The 20,444-nt window shown below is 38.4% G+C and overlaps 1 protein-coding gene across 1 annotated transcript in view; it reads right to left on the reverse strand.

The window, feature by feature from the left end:
* Window positions 1–371: 371 nt before the first annotated feature.
* LOC133993914 (alpha-1,6-mannosylglycoprotein 6-beta-N-acetylglucosaminyltransferase B-like) overlaps window positions 372–20,444 on the reverse strand; it is a 120,895-nt gene continuing 100,822 nt past the window's right edge. Inside the window, exons 10-17 of the mRNA XM_062433050.1 lie at window positions 18,243–18,376; window positions 16,867–16,997; window positions 13,850–14,005; window positions 12,857–13,003; window positions 12,189–12,305; window positions 5,397–5,471; window positions 3,269–3,552; window positions 372–570 (exon numbers count right to left, since the gene is read on the reverse strand). Coding sequence (XP_062289034.1) covers window positions 372–570; window positions 3,269–3,552; window positions 5,397–5,471; window positions 12,189–12,305; window positions 12,857–13,003; window positions 13,850–14,005; window positions 16,867–16,997; window positions 18,243–18,376 — 1,243 coding nt within the window. The remainder of the gene's footprint in view (window positions 571–3,268; window positions 3,553–5,396; window positions 5,472–12,188; window positions 12,306–12,856; window positions 13,004–13,849; window positions 14,006–16,866; window positions 16,998–18,242; window positions 18,377–20,444) is intronic.

A 20,444-nucleotide genomic window follows, 5' to 3' on the forward strand; every position in this document is an offset into this window, starting at 1 on the left:
AAGCAGACTATTTTCCTGTAGTCGGTAGGTTAATGTGAAAGTTTGGTTGTAAAGACACCTGGTGTCATAGGAACACTGTTCTAGGAAGTCACTATATGTCTCTAGCTTGTTACAGTATAACAACTGTTATAACAATTACACTCAACCAATATCCTCACTTACATCCTGGCACTTAAGCCTACTGTACCCACTCTTAATCCATGCATGCCTGTTCCTCATCATCCCACATCTACTGTTCTGGGTGGGTGGCTGCCTTTCTGCACCATTAGGTAATTTGTTACAGCTCTGCTCCCCTTCTGGCCTGTGGCTGCCATTCTCCCACGCCAATCTGTATTTAATTCTTTTGGGTCTGTCTTCTGTGCGTCCCATCATTATAGACAGTCTCTGCACAGTGCCACCTGTCCGCGGCGGAAGTCCCTGCAGGGGCAAAGACGTCTGTATTTGGGGGAGTGACCTGCACAGCTGAAGAGAAGGGGTTCCCGTTGGAGGCCACACTCCCGTCGCACCACGGAGAAGGCTGGAAGGATATGGTTGATCTCAGAGTCTACTACCTCACACTGCACCTGCAACCTACAGGATGAAAGAGAGGAGCAGGGGTCTGTGTACACACCAGAATAACTCTTCACTGGGAAAATATACTTTGTGTGTTCTTCAAAAGAATATGTCAGAAAATACAAGTATTAAAAGTTGTTTTTGTTTGTTTGAGACAGGAGAGTGGAATTGGCATAACCTCAAAATAAATGGAAGGAAGAGTCAGGAAAATAGAAAGATTTCATCACTTTCATCACACTACAGATGCCAATTTGATTTGAGTTTTAGTGGAGAAGCGACAAAGAAGTTTGAAAAGCTGTGAGGCAGGTATGAGATGTCAGTGTGAGAAAGATAACTGGTGTCAGAGAACAGACCTGAGCTACAAGGACAAGTAACAGAAAAGAAGTGAACAAAAAAGATGCTTGGAGGATGAAAAAAGAGCAAAGAATAAAAGCTGGAGATGAAAGCAGGCAGGAGAGGAGTGTTTGTAGGAGAGTCACACACAACAGCAGGCTTTATGTCTCAGAGCTCCAAAGACACATCTGAAGCTAAGTTCCTGCTTCACTCGCCAAATGCTGGTACAGTAAAGTAAAAAAATACCTGGGAAGATTCAACCTAACCTGTTCTCAATGTGAATATAGAGTTTGTATATAATCTGTTATGAAACATCTACTAAGAATTGAGATACCTACTATAACATTTTCTCTCAGTTATACAATAAATCTGGCCGTTTCCTGATAATGATCAATCCTAGAACATTTCCTGGTGCAGTATGGAAAGTAAGAGCAAGAGCGAACAAATGTTTGACACTTGGAAGAGTTCAATATGAAAAAGCTTAATATGCAGTAAACAGATAACAGTGTTAACCTTGTTTCTATTAAACAGTAGAAACAGTGGACTTTAATAAGGAAAAGAGTGGATGTGGAACCTAAAAGTCACAATTTAGCCTGAAGAGATAACTACACTAGGCAGATAAAGAAGACTATGACAACAGAAACTGGCAGATTAGTAGATTAATTAATTTATGCGAATGTACGTTTAGTTTTATTTTCTCATTTTCTTATTTAAACATATTGGCTGGCCAACCACAGCAAAAAGATTGCAGCCTAGCCTGTAGCTTGGTAAAACCAGGGCTCTGGGTAGGACTCACTGGTAAATTGCAATGTCCACTGCTGAGGATAATGTTATCCAACCTTTGGATTGCTGCGCAATGACAAATTTGCTCCCCGACATCCAACAACTGTGCAGAGTTTGGCTCTGTGTCTCACCATGGGTGGGGCTCAGTCCCTCCACACACACACACACAGCAGAGCAGAGGAGAAACTAGCACAAATATAATACAGCATAATGTAGTAGAGACTCCCACACTGAGCTGAAATGAAGTGAGTGCACACAAATTAAGTAAATAACATTAATAAACATATCTTGTTTCTCTCAGGAGAGACTGGGGATCCCACGTTTAAAAATATACTGTATTGGTCCCATGTGCTCATAGACAGTTAACCTCTGGTTTAGCCCCCTAGCTAATTTGAATGGGATAAAATGATTCATTGTGTGGCTTTTACATACTTTTGAAATGTGATCAGACCATTTGGATCAATGTTTCGCAGGGGCTGTGAAGCTCAAAAAAAACATTTCCACCATTTTACAACCACTCTTTTTGCCATGATTGTGTGTCAGAAAAATGTTTTTGGGCCCCCGGTGGTCACGGAAGTTACAATTACATGGTTTGGCCACTAGGTCAAATTAGCTTCAAATCCCAGCACTGTTCCTGGGGGCTTGTTAGCATATAGCGGGGACATCGCAAACTTACGGAAGTCCAAATGGCTCATTTAAAAAGGCACAGTTTCTGAATACAGGCTGTGTGCACCGTGGACTGAATGCTTTGATACTTTCACAGAATTCATATAGCACCTTGACCTACTTTATAATCAATCCCTACAATATATCCCCTTTATATAAAGAATGTTTTCAGCTCTCAAGATGCTCTCAGGCTCATAAGGAATATTAATGTAAAATATCCTATGTACAGTATATGTGAAACACAAAAAGCCATTAATTTGGCAGACAGATGAAGCTGAAGCTGAAGAAGGTTCATTAAATGCATTGCTTTTGGGAAATGGGCCCCTGTCCCTTTTTGGATTGACCATTTTTGGTGGCCTCACACCAATGAAATGTGTTATTACCAAAGACTGTATTATCAAAAAAAGTTATTCATCCGGGCAGTGCAAAAAAACACTGTAGATTTCCATGCTATCATTTTGTGTAGATGAAGTTTAATCACTATAGGCCTTTTAGAAACAAAGTCTGTGATATTCTTTGAATTCTTTGTACTCAAAGAGCAAACAACACCCCAAACCTGCCCAGATGTTTCCAGCTGTTCTTTATATGTAGACATCATTGTTATGTTTCAAATGATGATGGTCCTCTTCAGGTGAAGCTGACAGTGTGAACATACCATAATATTTACACATCATCTGTACTTTGCCAGTGTAACCAAACACCAATGACTGTGAATAAGAGCATTTCAGTGTTTCCATATTAAAACGTAAAAATATGAAAAATTTGCCTCCAAAAAATCTATGTGGCTAAATTGTAAGAGCAGAATATGTGAATGAAGACAGGTTGCTTGTCGGCACTAAACTTTGCACTAAAGTACAGTTGACATATAATATTAAGTTTGTCAGCCAAATACACACCATGTAATGCAAAAGGATGTTACTTTAGATTAACATACCCTCGCAGTGCTTCTTTGTTGTTGATGAAGAGAAAGTGAGCAGGTTCACAGATTAAACCAGCTGACTGGCACGCATCCACACAGGACTGTCCCTCTTGAGAAACAAGCAGCCTGAGAGAGCTGAGGGGAGGCCATGCAGGTGGAGCCGTCACATTGGATGCCCAGCCTAAGGTTGTGGAATTGGGCAGGGCCACAAATAGAGGTCCTGTAATCCTGCTGCCACCAGCAGACCCCTGTCTGGAGAGGTTGGCTGGGATGAAGGGAGGCTCTGGGGTACAGAAGTTCTGGCAAAAGGTGGAAGATATGGTAGAGTCAGTTTGTGCAATCGTATTATTATACTGGAAGTGCGCAAGGCCTACAAGAAATCAGATAGCTCTATTTTCTGTTAAATAGTATACTTTTTCCAAGATGTCTAAATGGATTTATGGACATTTGTCCTCCATTCTGTGAAGAATGAATTATACGGATTCTACCAGTGTGTGCATGATATGTGTTTTTCAATTTGACTGAGTTATGAATCTCAGAAGAAGTGGTGTATTGTGTATGACAAATTGTGTCAATTGAGTAACAGAAAAAACAACCCCCCAAAAAGAGTATTATTTCAAAAATATAGATGCTGTTCATATATGTTAGAGTGCATTAGAGGTTCCTATCCTAATAATGTGCTGGTGTTTACATCCCTAATTTATATGTAGAATTGGGATGCAACTTGACACAAAGTATAGTAGCAGTATCGGTACTGCTTTATCAAAACAGTGAAGGTACTTTCACACAATAAGCAGTTCTGTATTTTGAATGCAGGGTGCAACTTTATGACATTGACTACCTGCTACAACCCTGCAGCCACATACCTACTCCAATTTCATCCAGATAGAGCAGGCTGTAGCTTAAAATAAAGAAAATGGTTTGCACTATGACCCGATAAATACAGAAAGTTTTGCTACTGATATCACAGTTGTTCTTGATATTGTTTATTGACCTGGTGGCAAACTAAAAAAAATCTTGTATGGCATCCTGCAAATAGCTGTGCATGTTCATGAAAGCAGTATCTGTCTTTGCTCTTCTCCCTCTGCTGCCAACCTTGGCACATGAATGTCATTGTGTTTATGTTCAAAACAATGAAGGTAGCAACTGCTCATTGTCCAAAAGTTCCTTAACAATACTGCTGTACAATAACACTTTCAATAATGTACTTAAGACAATAAATACATATAAAAGTTCATCAAAAAGCACATACAAATGTATTGTATAACTGCCAGATTTAACACACTTGCACTATATAATAGGCAAAGAGAGTCTGAGGTGAATTATAAGAAGGTGATAAGTTAGCTGCTACAGGATGCCAGTGTATCATTATTACTAATGCATGTGCTTTTTTGGTTAGTTTTTTTGGTACAGTAGATTAAGTGAAATTAAAGCATAAGAAAAAGTGCTAGAGATGACAAACTGCAAGGACTGATTTCTATGTTAAATCATGTGGTAAGATATTTCACTAGTTTCACTTTCTCCTGTTTGTATTTCAATAGTATAAATGCTATTGCAATAGCACTTTGGTGTCCAAACTAGCTGCCAGTCAGAAGCAGACAAAGGCTGCTGAGAGACCCTCTGCAGTTTGTCTGACATCTAGTGTGGGATTATTCAAATATCTTTCTTTCATCCCAGTCCTCCATCATCGTCATTGTCGCTGCACTTCTCCAATTTCTCCTTACTCATCCCTTCTCATTAGTGTCAGTAGACCTTCTGCTTTAGAGCCGGAGGGCAGATATGAGGTTCATAATGAGAGTTAGCATGTCGATTAATCACAAGTCTACATACATGGAGAACTGAAATACTGACACACGCGCACACGCGCACACACACACACACACACACACACACACACACACACACACACACACACACACACACACACACACACACACACACACACACACACACACACACACACACACACACACACACACACCTGGGTATTGAATGCACACAATGGTGAAACATTGAACAGAGTGGGGAGTTTGAGAGCTTGTGAAAAGAGTGTGTATGAATGTTTATATGAGAGAGACAGAGTACTACTAACTAAAAGAGAGATGTGTTATGTCCAGTGCTCTTTTTATGGGCAGGACCTCACCTGATTCTGTATGTAGGCATGTACTCTCTCCAGCATCCCCTCACAGGTGTACTCGTAAGGCAGATATGGCTCAACCTGAAAATAACACACAGAAAACACACAAAGAGCTTCCACCATTATTATTTCCATATTTTGCACATAGTAAAGTGTAATTTTCTTTTGCTGTCACTTCATTGATCGCAGTAATTGCGATGAATTGTCTCTTCTTGTCAATTTCAGCAGATGAATGTCTCTATTGTCAGATTTCTGCTAGGCCTAATCACAGTATGTCACTGCTTCGAAAGTCATTAGGCTTTATTTGCATACTAATAGATCATTCCCTGCAGTGATGTGCTGGTTTTATGACTAAAACACACTTCTGATTGGCCTAATTAGAGCTGGTAAGACTATATTCTTTTGTGTTTCTCACTAATACCAACAGTCTCAGACAAACTGTCTGAGACAATCACACGATATTTGGCTGAATGTAAAATTGCTGCCACTAAAATGGTAGGATTAATAAAAAGTGTTATTGTATGATTTGATCAACTATTTCATACTGTTGGAAATCAGCCAAACTAAATAAAGATATCAATTGGAGCTTCGTTTTAATTAAGACCTCTTATGAAAATGTCCAGCTCTGTATTTATAATCTGGGGCTCCACTAGAGTAGCATTTGTAGCACCTGAAAATATATATTTTTTTGGAGTACATTGTTAGTATCATTTAACAACATTTCATTCAGTGTTACCAGTAATATTCAGTTATTTTGGTTAAGTATGCTTAATTGTACTGGAGAGCAAGGGGTTATTCCACACCATACTGTTGTACACTGAGTGGTGTTTCACATGGCTTGATTCACAGTTCAAAAAAACTATATATATATATATATTTTTTACCTTATAACTAGCTCTTTATGTAGCCTTTCAGTTCAGTCTCTGTCTCTTAACAGGCTATCTAAGCTCCTGATGAGCCCACTCTGTTCTGATTGGCCAGCTCCACTCAAGTCATGGCTTGGTGTGGCTAACCGAAAACAGTAGTGGATTTAGATATGGGTGACATGGGCAGCTGCGCTGGGCAGCATCTTGCTGGGGGTAGTACAGGGCACACGCACCAAAAAAACAACAACAAAAAAACTGAGTGGTTGAAATCACGGGATCAGTTTTCTATCGTTCATTTGAACATCAAGTCAATGATATAATGTCACTGTTTGGGTCAATTAACCTTGTTGGAGTTGGTGCCTTAGTTCTAGTTTGTGAGCTAACAGGCTTCTGCCTGTTGAGAAGATCTCCCAGTCAGATGTAGGAGATGGGGAGAGGGGCAGGAGTAGGTTGACCTTAGGTCTCTCCACTGAAAGCCTGAGATAAGGGGGGCGGCGGAATCTAGCACGCCTAATTTTGTACAGTAGCTTATTGATGCAATATGTAAAATCAGTCACACTGTGAAATGCTACCAAATAAACAACAATTCATACTGTGAATATTTAGTTTCACAGACACATTGTTCAATTTTTTCTGGGTTGTTAAGTATAATATAAAACCAGTCTGCATACCAGCAAGGTAAATTGGTTTAGTCTTGACTCTTGGTTAACTGTTGGGGGATGTGTAATATTTCTAAGTGTGTTGTTCTATTTATGTATTTATGTGATATAGGATTTGTACAATTTACTTTTATTTCTGTGTTTTTTATCAGCAATTTGTTATAATTTGTGAAGTTGACTGCCACTGTCAGAAAACAATAATGTTAGTGGAGCGAGGCAGTTGCTTGCTTAGGTGGAGCAGATGATCATGTAAACATATCTGTCATGAGTCAAAGTCAGTTCAGTTTGCAAGTAGAAAAAAAAAGTTTGAAAACAAGCGTTCAGAGCACTCTGAAGCCTAGGCTTTTTGCTCACAGGGATTACATACATTTACCTCATTTTTTTAAGACTTTGGTCACATTAAATATGAACATATGTGTCCTGTGTGTTTTTTGCTTTGTATTGTTAGTTATTGTGCTGTTAGATGTTTTAATATTGACCAACTGAAGGGACTGTCGAGGAAAATAAGCTATAGGCTAACTCTGGTACAGTACATCAAATGGTAACATTTATGTTTAATACTGTACATGATCCCAATAAACAAATTACAACTACTACTATTGTAACATTATATTTATAACTGAAAATAGACAAAAGTATAATAGGTCCCCTTAAAAAAGCGTAAGAAATAACTTTTAATCGCAAAGACCAGATTTAAAAGAAATTGAGGTTTGTCTTTATGCCCTAATGCAATATACCTAATTTGTAAATTATACACGATACTCACTAAATTGCATTTCCAATCTGAAATCAGAGTAGTCTAATGTTCAACCATGTGTGGAATCAGACTTGGCCCACTTTAAGTTAAAACCACTGAAAATCGACTATGCAGGAATGATGCAATTTAAAAAGTTACACACACTGCAAATCTGATCAAAGCCTTATGTTAATCTAGTTTGTAAGCTGGAGCAGAAAATAAACACATGGACAGGAGGAATAGACAAACAAGCTCTCTGTAATAACTATTGAACAGAGTACCACTTTTCTTTCCATGGTTTGTCTATACTTTGATTTAAGTCATATTAAGTTAGTAGTTATTTAGTTAATACCAATTTCTGATGTGTTTATGTCACATAAATATTTGTACTTTGATTATACTGGAAGTGGGTGTAGCTTGAGGTTGTTAGAAATTGTGTGATCTACTTCTCTGCAATAAATCATATACAATAAAATGTCTAAATTGAGTCTAAAGGCTGTGTTACTTTTAATGGTCTGAGTGAAAATCAATTGTGAACACAGGATGGGAGATTAGTGGAAAAAACAGATGATTTCCTTTGCAAATGTGGTATACTTCTGAATATAATAGGATGATCCCAGTTGAATGTTAATGATCTGGTATTGCATCCTTTTGACAATTTTTTAAAATAAATACTGAGTCTTCTTTAATCAACAATACAACATTTACTCACCAAAGGTTGTTTAGATTTCTCTAAATATACCTTTCTTACAGCCCAGATTCCCCTCTGTCTTCCATCAGACTGTTTCTGAAGCTATTTACATAAAATTGGCATTATTACATTAATGACATGTACTCTGATTTGCTGGAGGTGTGGTCACCCCTTCATGCCCACCCAATCAGAATACGGCATAATGAATAATGCAAATTACCTTACACCACATAGAAGTTATTAAGAATGGTTGACCCTGAATGTCTGATAATTGAACTTAAATACACCTCAGTGTACATCATGAAACATCATGTTGTTTTGGCTACTAAAAGTTTCTATTCACTTTGTACAGCCAGCCAGCTGATTTACTCTGATAAGACAAACTTATAAGACTAAGTAACCCTAACCAAACATTATGAGACAAGATCCTACGTTATGAGAAACACCTTTTCTAGAATATGATTTCTAAACAGATTTATGGACATCTAGCCTGAGAGGACAGATAACCAGATCCTGAAACCACTGCAAAGAGTGTATTCCCCTCATTGGTGTTTATAATGGATGAGTAATGATAATAATAATAATAATAATAATAATAATAATAATAATAATAATAATAATAATAATAATAATAATAATAATAATAATAATAATAATAATAATGCATTTTATTTAAAGGTGCCTTTCAAAGCAATCAACAACACCTTACAAGACATACATAAATCATATTTGGTATGATGGTGTGAATATTGTTGCAAAAAGTTTTTTGTATCTGTTCAGAGCCTTATCTGTGAATATCTGAATAATGTATTCATATTAGTTTACACACATAGGGAGTCAATATGTATATATATATATATATATATATATATATATATATATACCACATTTTTCACATGTGGTTTTGAAAAAAACCCCAAACCTTCACCTTTTGTTAAGCCTTTTTATTATTGAATTCTGAACCATAATATGGCAACATGGTACTTCAAACAAGTGAGGGTAGTTGAATTATGAATGGCTTGCAAGTTTAGAAGCCAGTGACTGAACAATGACAGTACTGCAAACATCAGGTCAGAGAGGGATAGTGGAGAAAGAATGAAATATACTGTGAAAAATACAGAGAGATGGAAGATGGAAAGAGGAAGAGAGTATGGAAAGCAAATTATAAAACAGGATGACAAAGAAAGAAAGTAAGAGACAAAGAAGAAAAAAAGGAATGAAAAAGACAAAATACAGAGAAAGAGATGGAGATAGGATTTATTGGAACATAAGGACTTGACAGCCAGATATTGCTTTGTCCTGCATGACTGAACATGGGCCTCTTTCACACATGCAGTGTGTTTATGTGTGTGTGGCTCATAGTTAATGGCCATAATGTGCAGGTAAGGCTCTGTGTGCTGATATGCCTGATTTGAGCAATTTCAGTGTCTCTGACTACAATTGTGGTCCTGTATTTTGTGTCTATGTGTGTGTGTGCATGTGTGGGTGCGTGCATGTGTGTGTGTATGTGTTTGAGGTATTGTGCCTCCAGTGAAGGGTGAAGGGGTCCATAAGCTCTCTCTCAGTGGTCTGACAGAGCAGTCAACCAGTGCTGCTGAACTGTAGTAAGAGAGACTAAGAGTAGACTAAGAGATGAGAGCAGACACACACACACAAACCGACACAAACACGCACACACTCACCACTACAGATATCACCTTTCCTCTAATCTCCAAGCACACTACTTCTAATCTGCTAAAGGCACAAACTATTACACTGCGTTTAAAGGATCATGCAGACTGCTGTCATCCTACTGCACATGATCCCTCAGTGCCCTTCATACAGTTGAGATTGATCCTTTGTTGAGTGTTACTGTGTTGAAAAATACAATAAAAAAAAGGTACAGTATTAGATGGCTGAAGCGGAATTCAATATTGCCAAATATATTTAATGTTCCATGCTTTAAATGTGTCAACAATATTGTATGCAATGAGCATGATTTTGTTATCTGTAAATATGTCACTTAATCACATCTAAATATAACTTCAAGAGCACCTGCTAGACATATAATAAGAAAGCTAAGGTGGTGTAAACAGGCCTTCTTTAAGCTTTGTGTTTGTAATGATAAAGGGCAGATTTTCTTTCTAAAATATCCATGCAAGGACACACTGCATGAGACAATGCTTTCTCAGGACATTGCAGTGACTTGCGGCATCTATATTTTGTTTAATTTAAAGAAAAACACCGTAACTTTAAAAAAAATTACTTACTTGTTATGTTAGGGCGTAAAATGTGCCTGGTTGGCACATCACTCTTTGATTTTTAATGAGAACAAAAAGTTTCCGTGACTGTGCAGATGTTTAGTGGATCTACGACTCAGATTTTCTCTCTTTCTCAATCTTTCATTTCCCTGTCTGTATGTTCATCTCTCATTTCTTTTCTCTTTTTTTGTGGGCTTTCCAGAGGGATTTAATCTCTCCACTTGACTCCTTAATTAACCTCTCTCCCACAATTGGCTGTTCCTAGCATATTCTCTATCAGCCTACATTTGCTACGTTGAAAGTCCAGTACTTTTGCAATATCTCAGATCACAGTATAATGAACTGTCAGCTAACAAAGTAGCTGCCAATTTATTGAGACTTAAACACTCCTACTATGACCAGGGGGAAAAGTCTGGGAAACTTTTAGTGTAGCGCATTAAACAAAACCAGACAGAAATGTCTATTAACTGCATTGAAGCTCCAAATGGTAGCACTATAATGGACGCTAAAGAGATTAATGAGGCATTCAGGGTCTTTGGGAAATTGTATAGATCTGAGTGCTTTTTCAGACAGGACATACAGGTACAATTCCTAAACAGCCTTAATATTCCTCGAATTTCAGATGGAGAACTAACAAAACTGTAAATTGCAGAGGCGATTGGCTGTTATGCAGGCTGGAAAAGCGGTGGGTTCAGATGGCATCCCTATAGATATACAAAAATTCAGTCCAAACTACTTCCATCCCTTTCAGAGATGTTTCAGGAATCCTTAAGGAACAGTCTGCTCCCCACATCCATGAGGGGTGCCCTAATTACCTTACTTCCAAAACCAGGAAAACCAAACACAAAATGTGAAAATATGTGCCTAATCAGCCTTTTAAATGCAGTTACAATTTTTTTTTTGCACTGCTCTTGCAAGAAGATTAGAGGACATGCTTCCTCAGATGGTGGGAGAGGACCAAAATTGATTTATTCAAGGTAGACAGTCCTGTCACAATGTCAGACGAGTGCTCAATGTTTTACATAGGCAGAGAGGGATGAAGGACACAGCTTTACTCTCACTTTACTCCGCACAAAAGTTCCTATGTGTGCAAGCACAAATGGCAAATAAAGTTATTGAATCTTGACTTGATCATTTTGAATGGCCTTATCTGTTTTGGCTTCAGAGATATATTTTGCATATGGGTTAGATTGCTTTGTACTGGGATCTGCAGAATTCCTGACCAATAGTGAGGTCGCTCTCATGGGTTTGTTCCTACATATCTATCTGAAAGATTTGGGTTTTTAGATTTGATATTGTAAGTAATATTGAGGACAGTGAGACTGAAGATTGAAACAATCATGCAGTCCACAGCTAGGCCCTGAACAACAAAGGCACTCATATTCAAAAATTCATGACTGATTAATATTAAAAAAATAATGACTGATTTGATCAAAGGAAAACTGAATGGATAAAAAAAGTCTTTCCTATTTCAGAGAAAGTTGTCAGAACACATAAATACAATATTTATAGGATGTCCTTTTATACTCAAAGATGCTTAAGTACACAATTTACAAGACCTGTTTTTTTATCCTTGCAAATTAAAGAGCACAGTGGGGGAGATTACCTTGGATCTCATTATTTCCCTGATGGCAGAGTCAAACTCCAGGGAGTTGTTGTAGTCAACTGTCATGACGTGAGGTCTGCCGATGTACTGCTCTGCATATGGGTGCTGGGAGGACACCTACAGAAAATACATGCAAGGCATACATTAAGCTCTACACTTAACTCTATAAATACATGTCAAACAGCTTTTAAAAGGTTGTTGAGGGGAGTTTGGATCATCTTCCTGAGGAAGATGATGATAACGATTCTGACAATAATTATTAAGTATTAATATAAGTATTTAAGTATAATAATTATATTTATTTATTTATTATGTATTTAAGTGTAATAAGTATTTTTTATTTATTTTTGGTATTTTATTGTATCAAAAACATGCCATTCATTCAAATTGTAAATCAGGTAAAATAACATTTCTGTAATGCAATACGTTGAGAGCAGAGCTAGCACATCAATTATTTGTAACATTTTTAAGATGTGCTTCTCGGGGATAGTAAGAACACACTAGGCTTGGAGAATGTGTTGCAGAAATTTCTCAAAAGTTGTTCACACAATAATTAAAAGCAACAAAGTAAAGCATCTACTGATAAATGAAGTTACTTGGCAGGTGCAGTGGCAAACATATTCACATCAGTGACTGATGGTGGGGAGTAATGAACATAATGAGCATACCTCTCTAGAAGTGGGCTTGCCTCTGAAAAACTCATGATTGAGCGAGCTGTGAGGGGGTTGAAACTTGGGCTGTAGGAAGATGCATCCATTTGCTATTGCTTCAAGAGGGGCCGGGCCTTCATATGGGAAACCAAAGCCAATGAAGAGCTAGCAGGGAAAAAAATAGGAATGTTAATATATTAATATGATAACAAATGTGTACATTTTTAAAAGGTTATGGTAATGTGTCTTTTACATGTATGTATATCAGATCAAAATTTCATGTTTAAAATTTTCAATATTTAATTTAAACCATCCATCAGAATCAGTTTCTGTGGGTACAACAGTATAAAACTGTAAGAAAGAACACATTCATGTCACAATCTGCTCTGTTACCCTCCTGCTGCTGTTAAATTTCCATTCACCACACCCTTGCTCCACTCCTGCTAATCAGCCACACCCACCTCATCAGTTAACTCTATTCACCTGAGCACTCAGCTGCAACCCATCTGTAATCACCTGGACTCTCAGCTGCACCTCGTCTGTAATCTAGCCAGTATATATACTCTGGTTGTTCATTCATTCCTTGCCAGATCGTCATTTGCATTTGCTTCATGCCAGACCTTCCAGCACTATTTCACGGACTGTTTCCCTGGTTTCGACCCTGCTTGCTATTGACCTCCTCTCCTCGTATCTACCCCGGTGAACCAGCCTTCTGTCCCTGACCTTGAGTATCGCCTGTTCCTGTCTGCCTGTGGCTGTGTGGTGTCCTCCGGCTTCGATCCTGTCAGGAAAGCCCAGAGACTTACGCCTGGTCAACCTCATGTCCGTGAGAGCCATATACTGCCATATACTTGTACAGTTAACTTGCAGACTGTATAATAAAGACTGTTTTCAAACTGCTCACTGGTGTTCTGTGCTGGAATTGGGTCCTACCACCTCCACACCCGTTACAATTCAAGCTGCAGATGTGTCTGTGTGGTCCTGTTTTCTTTTCTTTTTTCAGTATCTTGCCTTTGCCTTGCGCAGCAGTTGCTGCAGCTCATGCTGGGGCAGCAGGCCGTGGTTCTTCACAAAGGCTGGGACCTCTGGAGGTCTCTGAGTCTCATAGTACACTGTGCCGTGGACCTCCATGTACCTGTGAAGAATCTGCAGGAAACCTTCCTTACCCTGCTGGGAGAGGAGGGAAGGGGTGAAGAGAGGTGGATGTACAGGGAAGGAGATAGTCAGAAGAGAAACCACACTGTTTTTTTGTCTCTGATCTTTGTGTGAGCTGTCTGTTGTCTGTGTGTAGCTGTCAGTATGTGTACAGTGTATACATGTTTCTCTCAAATCTAACACTAGATCCATTATGAATGTATCTGTAATAAAACATCAACAACTTGTGTCCACACCAGTGTTTTGAGGTCATTTTTATACAACAGGAAACACCTACTCTTAGTTGAAGACAACACTATACAATCCAGTCATTTAGTAAAAAGTAGGACTGACACTGCAATTTCTCTCAGCTGGAGTTTCAGTCAATTACTTTGTTTATGTTGCCTATTGCTTTCTAAAATGAGTTACATTGTACTTCAACAAAGCCAAACTCATGATTGACTTGCTCTGAGTTTTTTTATTTTTTATTTGTTATTGGACAAGCAATCAAAGAATAAGTGATTTGACCAAGCTCATAAATGCTACCGAACAACCAAGGCAAGCAGCAGCTTATTCCTGCACTCAAATCTTAATTTAATGCTGCATTGTGCTGTGACTATATAAATGCAAAGATACATTTTTGTGTGGATGTGGGTGAATTTGGCAGAAAGAGGTTGAGGAGGAACAGACACATAAAGGCTGTAAACACTGAATAACACACCTGAATGAAAATAATTTCTAACACCTGAAGCGTCCTCTAATACTGATCCACTGTTGTCAGTTTTTTTTTATTTTCAAGATGCGTCATGGATCAAATTTGGCCTTGACAAGCAGTATTTTTTGTAAAAGCTTTGGCATGAAAAGTAAAAGGAATATCATCCATTCATGAAATCGACAGGTTGTTTACTAAAAAAACATGTTTGTTTGAATACAAAATTAAATATGATTTAACTCTGCAGTGCTGTGTTAACCAGATAGGTATCTCTTTTCCAAAATGATTGAGCTGGGGCTTGTGTGGATGTGAGAGGTTCGGTAAAGCATTACTTGCACACGCTCAGAGCTGTGCATTCATGCACTTAGCTCCCTGATTATTATTCCAAATAATAACATTACATTGTGTGTGGAAAAAAAGAGCCACAGGGGTACAATTTCAAAGTCAAGGTTGAGCATGATGACTGGGAAAACAAACCCAAACCAGCTCCAGTTAACAACAAAAACTGAGTCCTGTGAATAGAGCCTAACCCAGGGCCAGGGTATTGACTGGCCATCCGGTGTTAAGCAGCTTACTGTATCCCTGTGCTGTGGTGTGGCCCCCCACAGCTGTAATTGGAGGCTGTAACGATCGATAGCTTCCTCTGTGAGGATTTTCCCAGCCAATTAGGAGATTAGTTCAAGCGCTAAGTGCAGCAGACAACATGAATTAGCAGAAGGAGTAACACAGGCTTGGATGAGTGCAGATTCCATAAACTGCACTTGCAGCTGTGTGTGAGTCTGTATTTGTGCGTGTGCCCAAGATAACCCTCTAAACATGCATTGAATTAGCAATCATAGTAAGCATGTTCTGCTGTGCTGGTTTTTTTTTTTTTTTTATCACTCATCCTGTTTCTTCTCAAGTCAATTTTAAAAAGTAGCTTACACATAAATATGCTTATTTACACACAGATTTTAGACAAGTTTTATTTGTCGGCTATCAACAACACGGAAAATTGGATAGAATAGCTTTAACAATGTTATAATCTTGCTGTCTGGTTTCACCTCTCATCCAAAATGTTTACAGTAATGTGTTCTCCTGATATTTTACATCTCATCATGTAATCTCTTTCAGCAAGTAAGCAATAACAGAAGCACACTGGTGAAAATATTTATGAGCTATAAATAGGATGGTAGCTACTTGCAAGGACCATCATTGCCCATTAGTGCTGCACCAGTGTCTCTATACCTGTGTTCTGAAAAGTGAATTGTTATAAAAGTTGTGTTAAGAGTGGTGGTTATCTCTTTGAATGCAAACATGCATTTGAGTATGTTTGTGAATTTTCCGACAAGTAATCTTTCATAAATTACTTATTTGGACCCTGACTACTTCTTGGCATGTTAATAGCTCACAGTAACATGTCTTATTGTACAGTATCTTCATGTGAGATGAACATAATAGGAATATGAAAGTAACAGGTTCTTACCTGAAGCTAATTAGCAGCCAGCAAGATACGATGGTCCACCATGAAAGACAGACACACAGAAAGCAAGACAAAGGAAAATAAGACCACAAAGACATTGAGATAAAAAATACCCAATACAACATAGGAAACAAAGAAGAGGGAGAAGACAAAAATTATAGATTATATTTTCTGCCTTATCGGTGCTTTTAGTGTACTTTACAGCGCTTTTATATCCCCTCATCTCCCCAGTGTACTTGTCTCTTTCATAAGCCGACTATAAAGAAATACAGGGAATTGTACAAACAGGCAGTAGAAAGTAATGGCAGCAAACAACATCTTTATAATCATTTTAACAATGGACTCACAACTGTGCCTTCTTGTAATATGCAGAAGAATGAGCAGACAGCTTTTGAGAGGAAAATTGCTTTTAATTAAAGTCGCACCATTGTAATGATGCAAACAGCAGGATGTGCAAAATGCTGTATTGTACTGTGTGTGTGTTTTATTTTATATATATTTTTACTCTATATACATGTTTGCCCTGCATAAGATACATGTATCTTATGCCTGGAAACACAACACTGAAGAAAAGCATTAGATAAAAGATACTATAACAGAGAGTTTATCATACTGTTTTTGCCACTGTTGGAGAAAGCAAATTGCTCCTGCCAAATCTAGCTATTGTACCGATCCAGTATCTGTATGTGATTTGTGTGCGTGTTATTTTTTTGTTTGTACCTTCCACATACTGGCCTCTTTCCCGTACACAACAGCCATGTTGTTGACCTTGCTCTGCTGAATGCTCCTCTTCTCTGTCTCGTTCAGCTCTTCCGAAACAAAGCCCATGAATGAGTTGTCTGGTGTGTGAGCTGAATGTGTGGTTATTTTGGTAGTAAGTAAAGGCAGGACAGCAGTAAAGAGAGAGAGAGAGGAAAATCCACAAAGAGAGTAGATGAAATGGGGAGAAAGAAAGTTTCATTGTGAGTCAGAGACAGAGAGGAAAGACAGGAAAAGAGCACTATATCCTTGTTTACTTCAGTCCAGTGGCTAAATAAGTGTGATCATTTCCTCCCTAACTATTATAAATAGTGATTGTCATAAAGCCAGCTGCTGTTTTCTATGTAAGACTCAGATGTATTGAAATGGATTTTCTAGACTTTAAGTGGAAGTATTATTAGTTAGTAAAATAACAATTTACTGCATCTTCACACTTAGTGCCAATTTTGAATGATCACAGAGGAAATTCTCAATTTTAAATGAGTGTATTCATTTATTATTTCTGCTGTTCTTTCAAGATTATGAAGCAGGTTGAGAAAGGTTGAGTCATTCAGTCATTAATAGCTTTGCACAATGTGGAATGTGGGCATATACAGTGGGCCTCATATTGACATTATAATGATTATGCTGTCGAATGCCAACTATAGCTGAATGGGCTTAACATTGTTCTGAACTGGACGTGAGAGCATAAGATTTAAAGAGTCAGTGTTTTAGTCAGGAGTAGTGAGGAGACTGACAACAGTGAGGGCTTGGAAACAGCAGATCAGACATATTGTGTAGCATGAAACAGAAAAAGAAAAAGGACACGAAGAAAAGCAAACGAGCTGAAGAGCAGATGCAGTGGTATTGCTGAAAATAGCTTTTTTCAGCGCATTACTCCAAATTATAGTGAACAAGCAGCCAGACCTGTCAAAGAAAGTGAAAACACTGAATTTGAGTCTTTTTTTGTGGTCATTTTTAGAATAAATGATGACAGATCTCTCTCTCTCTCTCTCTCTCTCTCTCTCTCTCTCTCTCTCTCTCTCTCTCTCTCTCTCTCTCTCTCTCTCTCTCTCTCACACACACACTCTCTCTCACATTCTCTCTCTGTGTATGCGTGTGTGTGTGTGTGTGTGTGTGTGTGTGTGTGTGCGTGTGAGTGTGTGTGTGTGTGTAACTGTCATGTTTTGATAGTTTTTAAAAAACAAATGCTTGAACTGGTTATTTCACAAGTTCAAGTATGGTAAGATGAAAAATGTTGACATATTCAATATATTATATGATTAACACATGTGATGTGACAGTATGTATTGTGTATGACAAAATAATGAAAACAAATGAAGTGGTTTTGTTCTTACGGAACATGGTCATGTACTGCCTGGCGTTGAGGTTCCAGTAGCCCCAGTTGGTCCGGTAACCGTGCAGCGTTGCATACTCCTCATGATTGTAAGCTGGCTCTGTACCGAATGTGTCAATCACCCGGATATGACATCTGTAAGGACACAGCACAACCACATTCAAATATTATCCTCCTGTTTTCTCAAATGTGCAAAAAAAATATAAGGGACTCTATGTTTTTGGGGTTCACAGGTGTGTAGACGAAGACATTTTTATGTTAATGTAACATGTCTATAGGTGGGACAGGGCGCATGACAGTGGGGATCCTGTTGCTGTAGCAGCAATGCTGTCTGTGTGGACAGCACACATGTGTGAGCAACAGTTCAGCGAAGTAGCCATCACGCACAGGTAAAGGTAGGCGGTGTGGGACAGCACAAAGCACTCAAAGGACTTCATTACTGCAGAGTTCAGGGTGACGGGTCTGTAGTCATTAAGTCCCGTGGTCCGTGTTTTCTTGAGGACAGGAATGATGGTGGAAGATTTAAAGCAGGATGGCACATGTCATGTCTCCAGTGAGGTGTTAAAGACGTCAAAAAATGTAACAAACATATTTTGTAGAGGAAATGTAAATCATCACTTCATTACATTCAGTTTCTTTTCTTTCTGCTTTTCATTTAAGTTCACACATTTTATTGCATTAATTGTATTTTATTGAGAAAAATAAGACATGATCTTGAATCAGCATCACAAAATTAACATTTCTTTGGTGACTTTAGAAAAACGTAATTCTTTGCCTCATTTGCAGACTGTACCATCCGAGGCACTCACTACGTACTGAGCTGCTGCTTTAGTAAATTACACGCTATGTATACACAGATTGTGAGCACAAACTGAATGCAAGGTGCAGTACAAATGTGTGCTGTGCTTTAATGACAGTAGATCTGGGTCTTGGTGTTGTCATTCTGTTTCCAGTTTTGACAACAAAGACCGTGAGTAACTTTCAATAACAGTATTTACAGTATCTGCAGATGTGAAGAAAAATAATACAAAAAATAATAGCAACCAGCGATCTACAAGTCTCAAGTGAAGTGTGGTAGATGTGACACAAAAATGTCAGTGAAAAAAACCCAACCCTTTTAAGTTTTTGGGCACTGATAAGGTTTTCAGGTAACTGGTTATATCACTGAAGCAGAACTGAGACTGTGCATCACTACACTTAAAACTGACATGCAGACACATATGTGCATTTGTCTCTTTTACACACACACACACACACACACACACACACACACACACACACACACACACACACACACACACACACACACGGTCTTGTGTATCACCTAGTTAAATTAACCTTTCTATGGTGAACAGAGCATGACTTACAACAGGGGCATTGTTTGAGCAAAAGCCAAGGTATGGCAATATGACATGATGTCATAGAAATACTCTGTTTATAGCTGCAGGAAGTAGGGGTGCTGGAGGCGCTACAGCCTCCAGGTGGCAGATAAATAATGGTAGTGAAGTGGGGAAAAGAACTGGACAAGCATGCCGGTTAGATATGTCTATGGTTGCTTGACTGCAAAAAAATTTGACTCCTGGAAACTCTCCAGGAGAAATAAACATTTAGCTCCTAAAATATATGTTTTAACAGCTCTGATGAAACTCTGGATTTATCAGAAGGGTTGACTGCTTTACTCCAAGCTATTTTACTGAATGAACCTGGTATGTGTGAATGACCTTTTGGATGTGTAGAAGAACACAAAACATTAATTAACATAAGATCCTGTTGGCATGTCAGGAGATTTAAATAATCACTTCAGTTATGCTGCTCTTTACCAATTCCACAGCCATAAACATGAGGTGGGTCAATCTGTCATCACTCGTATTTCTGAGATAGTTTTTGACATGTTTTAAAACAGAAAATAATCTCTCGTTGGTTGCCGTAGACACAGGTAATGTCGCAGCGGTCTGGAACAGTTTCATAAGCTCCACGAATGTGGTCAGTATGGAGTTGACCTTTTCTCAGGGTGGACAAGATTCCATCCACATCATCATCATATTTCTCAGTCAAGGAGACAACGGCCTTGGGGTTGTAGTACTTGTGGTTTATGTGGTTTTCATATGCATTGACAAAGGCCATGACAGAGTCCACTTAATACAATTGGGGGAAGACCTATCAATTTCCTGGATAGCATCAAGTAGGCCTTCATTCACATTAA

Source organism: Scomber scombrus, chromosome 2 (genome assembly GCF_963691925.1).
Source record: "Scomber scombrus chromosome 2, fScoSco1.1, whole genome shotgun sequence".
NCBI lineage: Eukaryota > Metazoa > Chordata > Actinopteri > Scombriformes > Scombridae > Scomber > Scomber scombrus.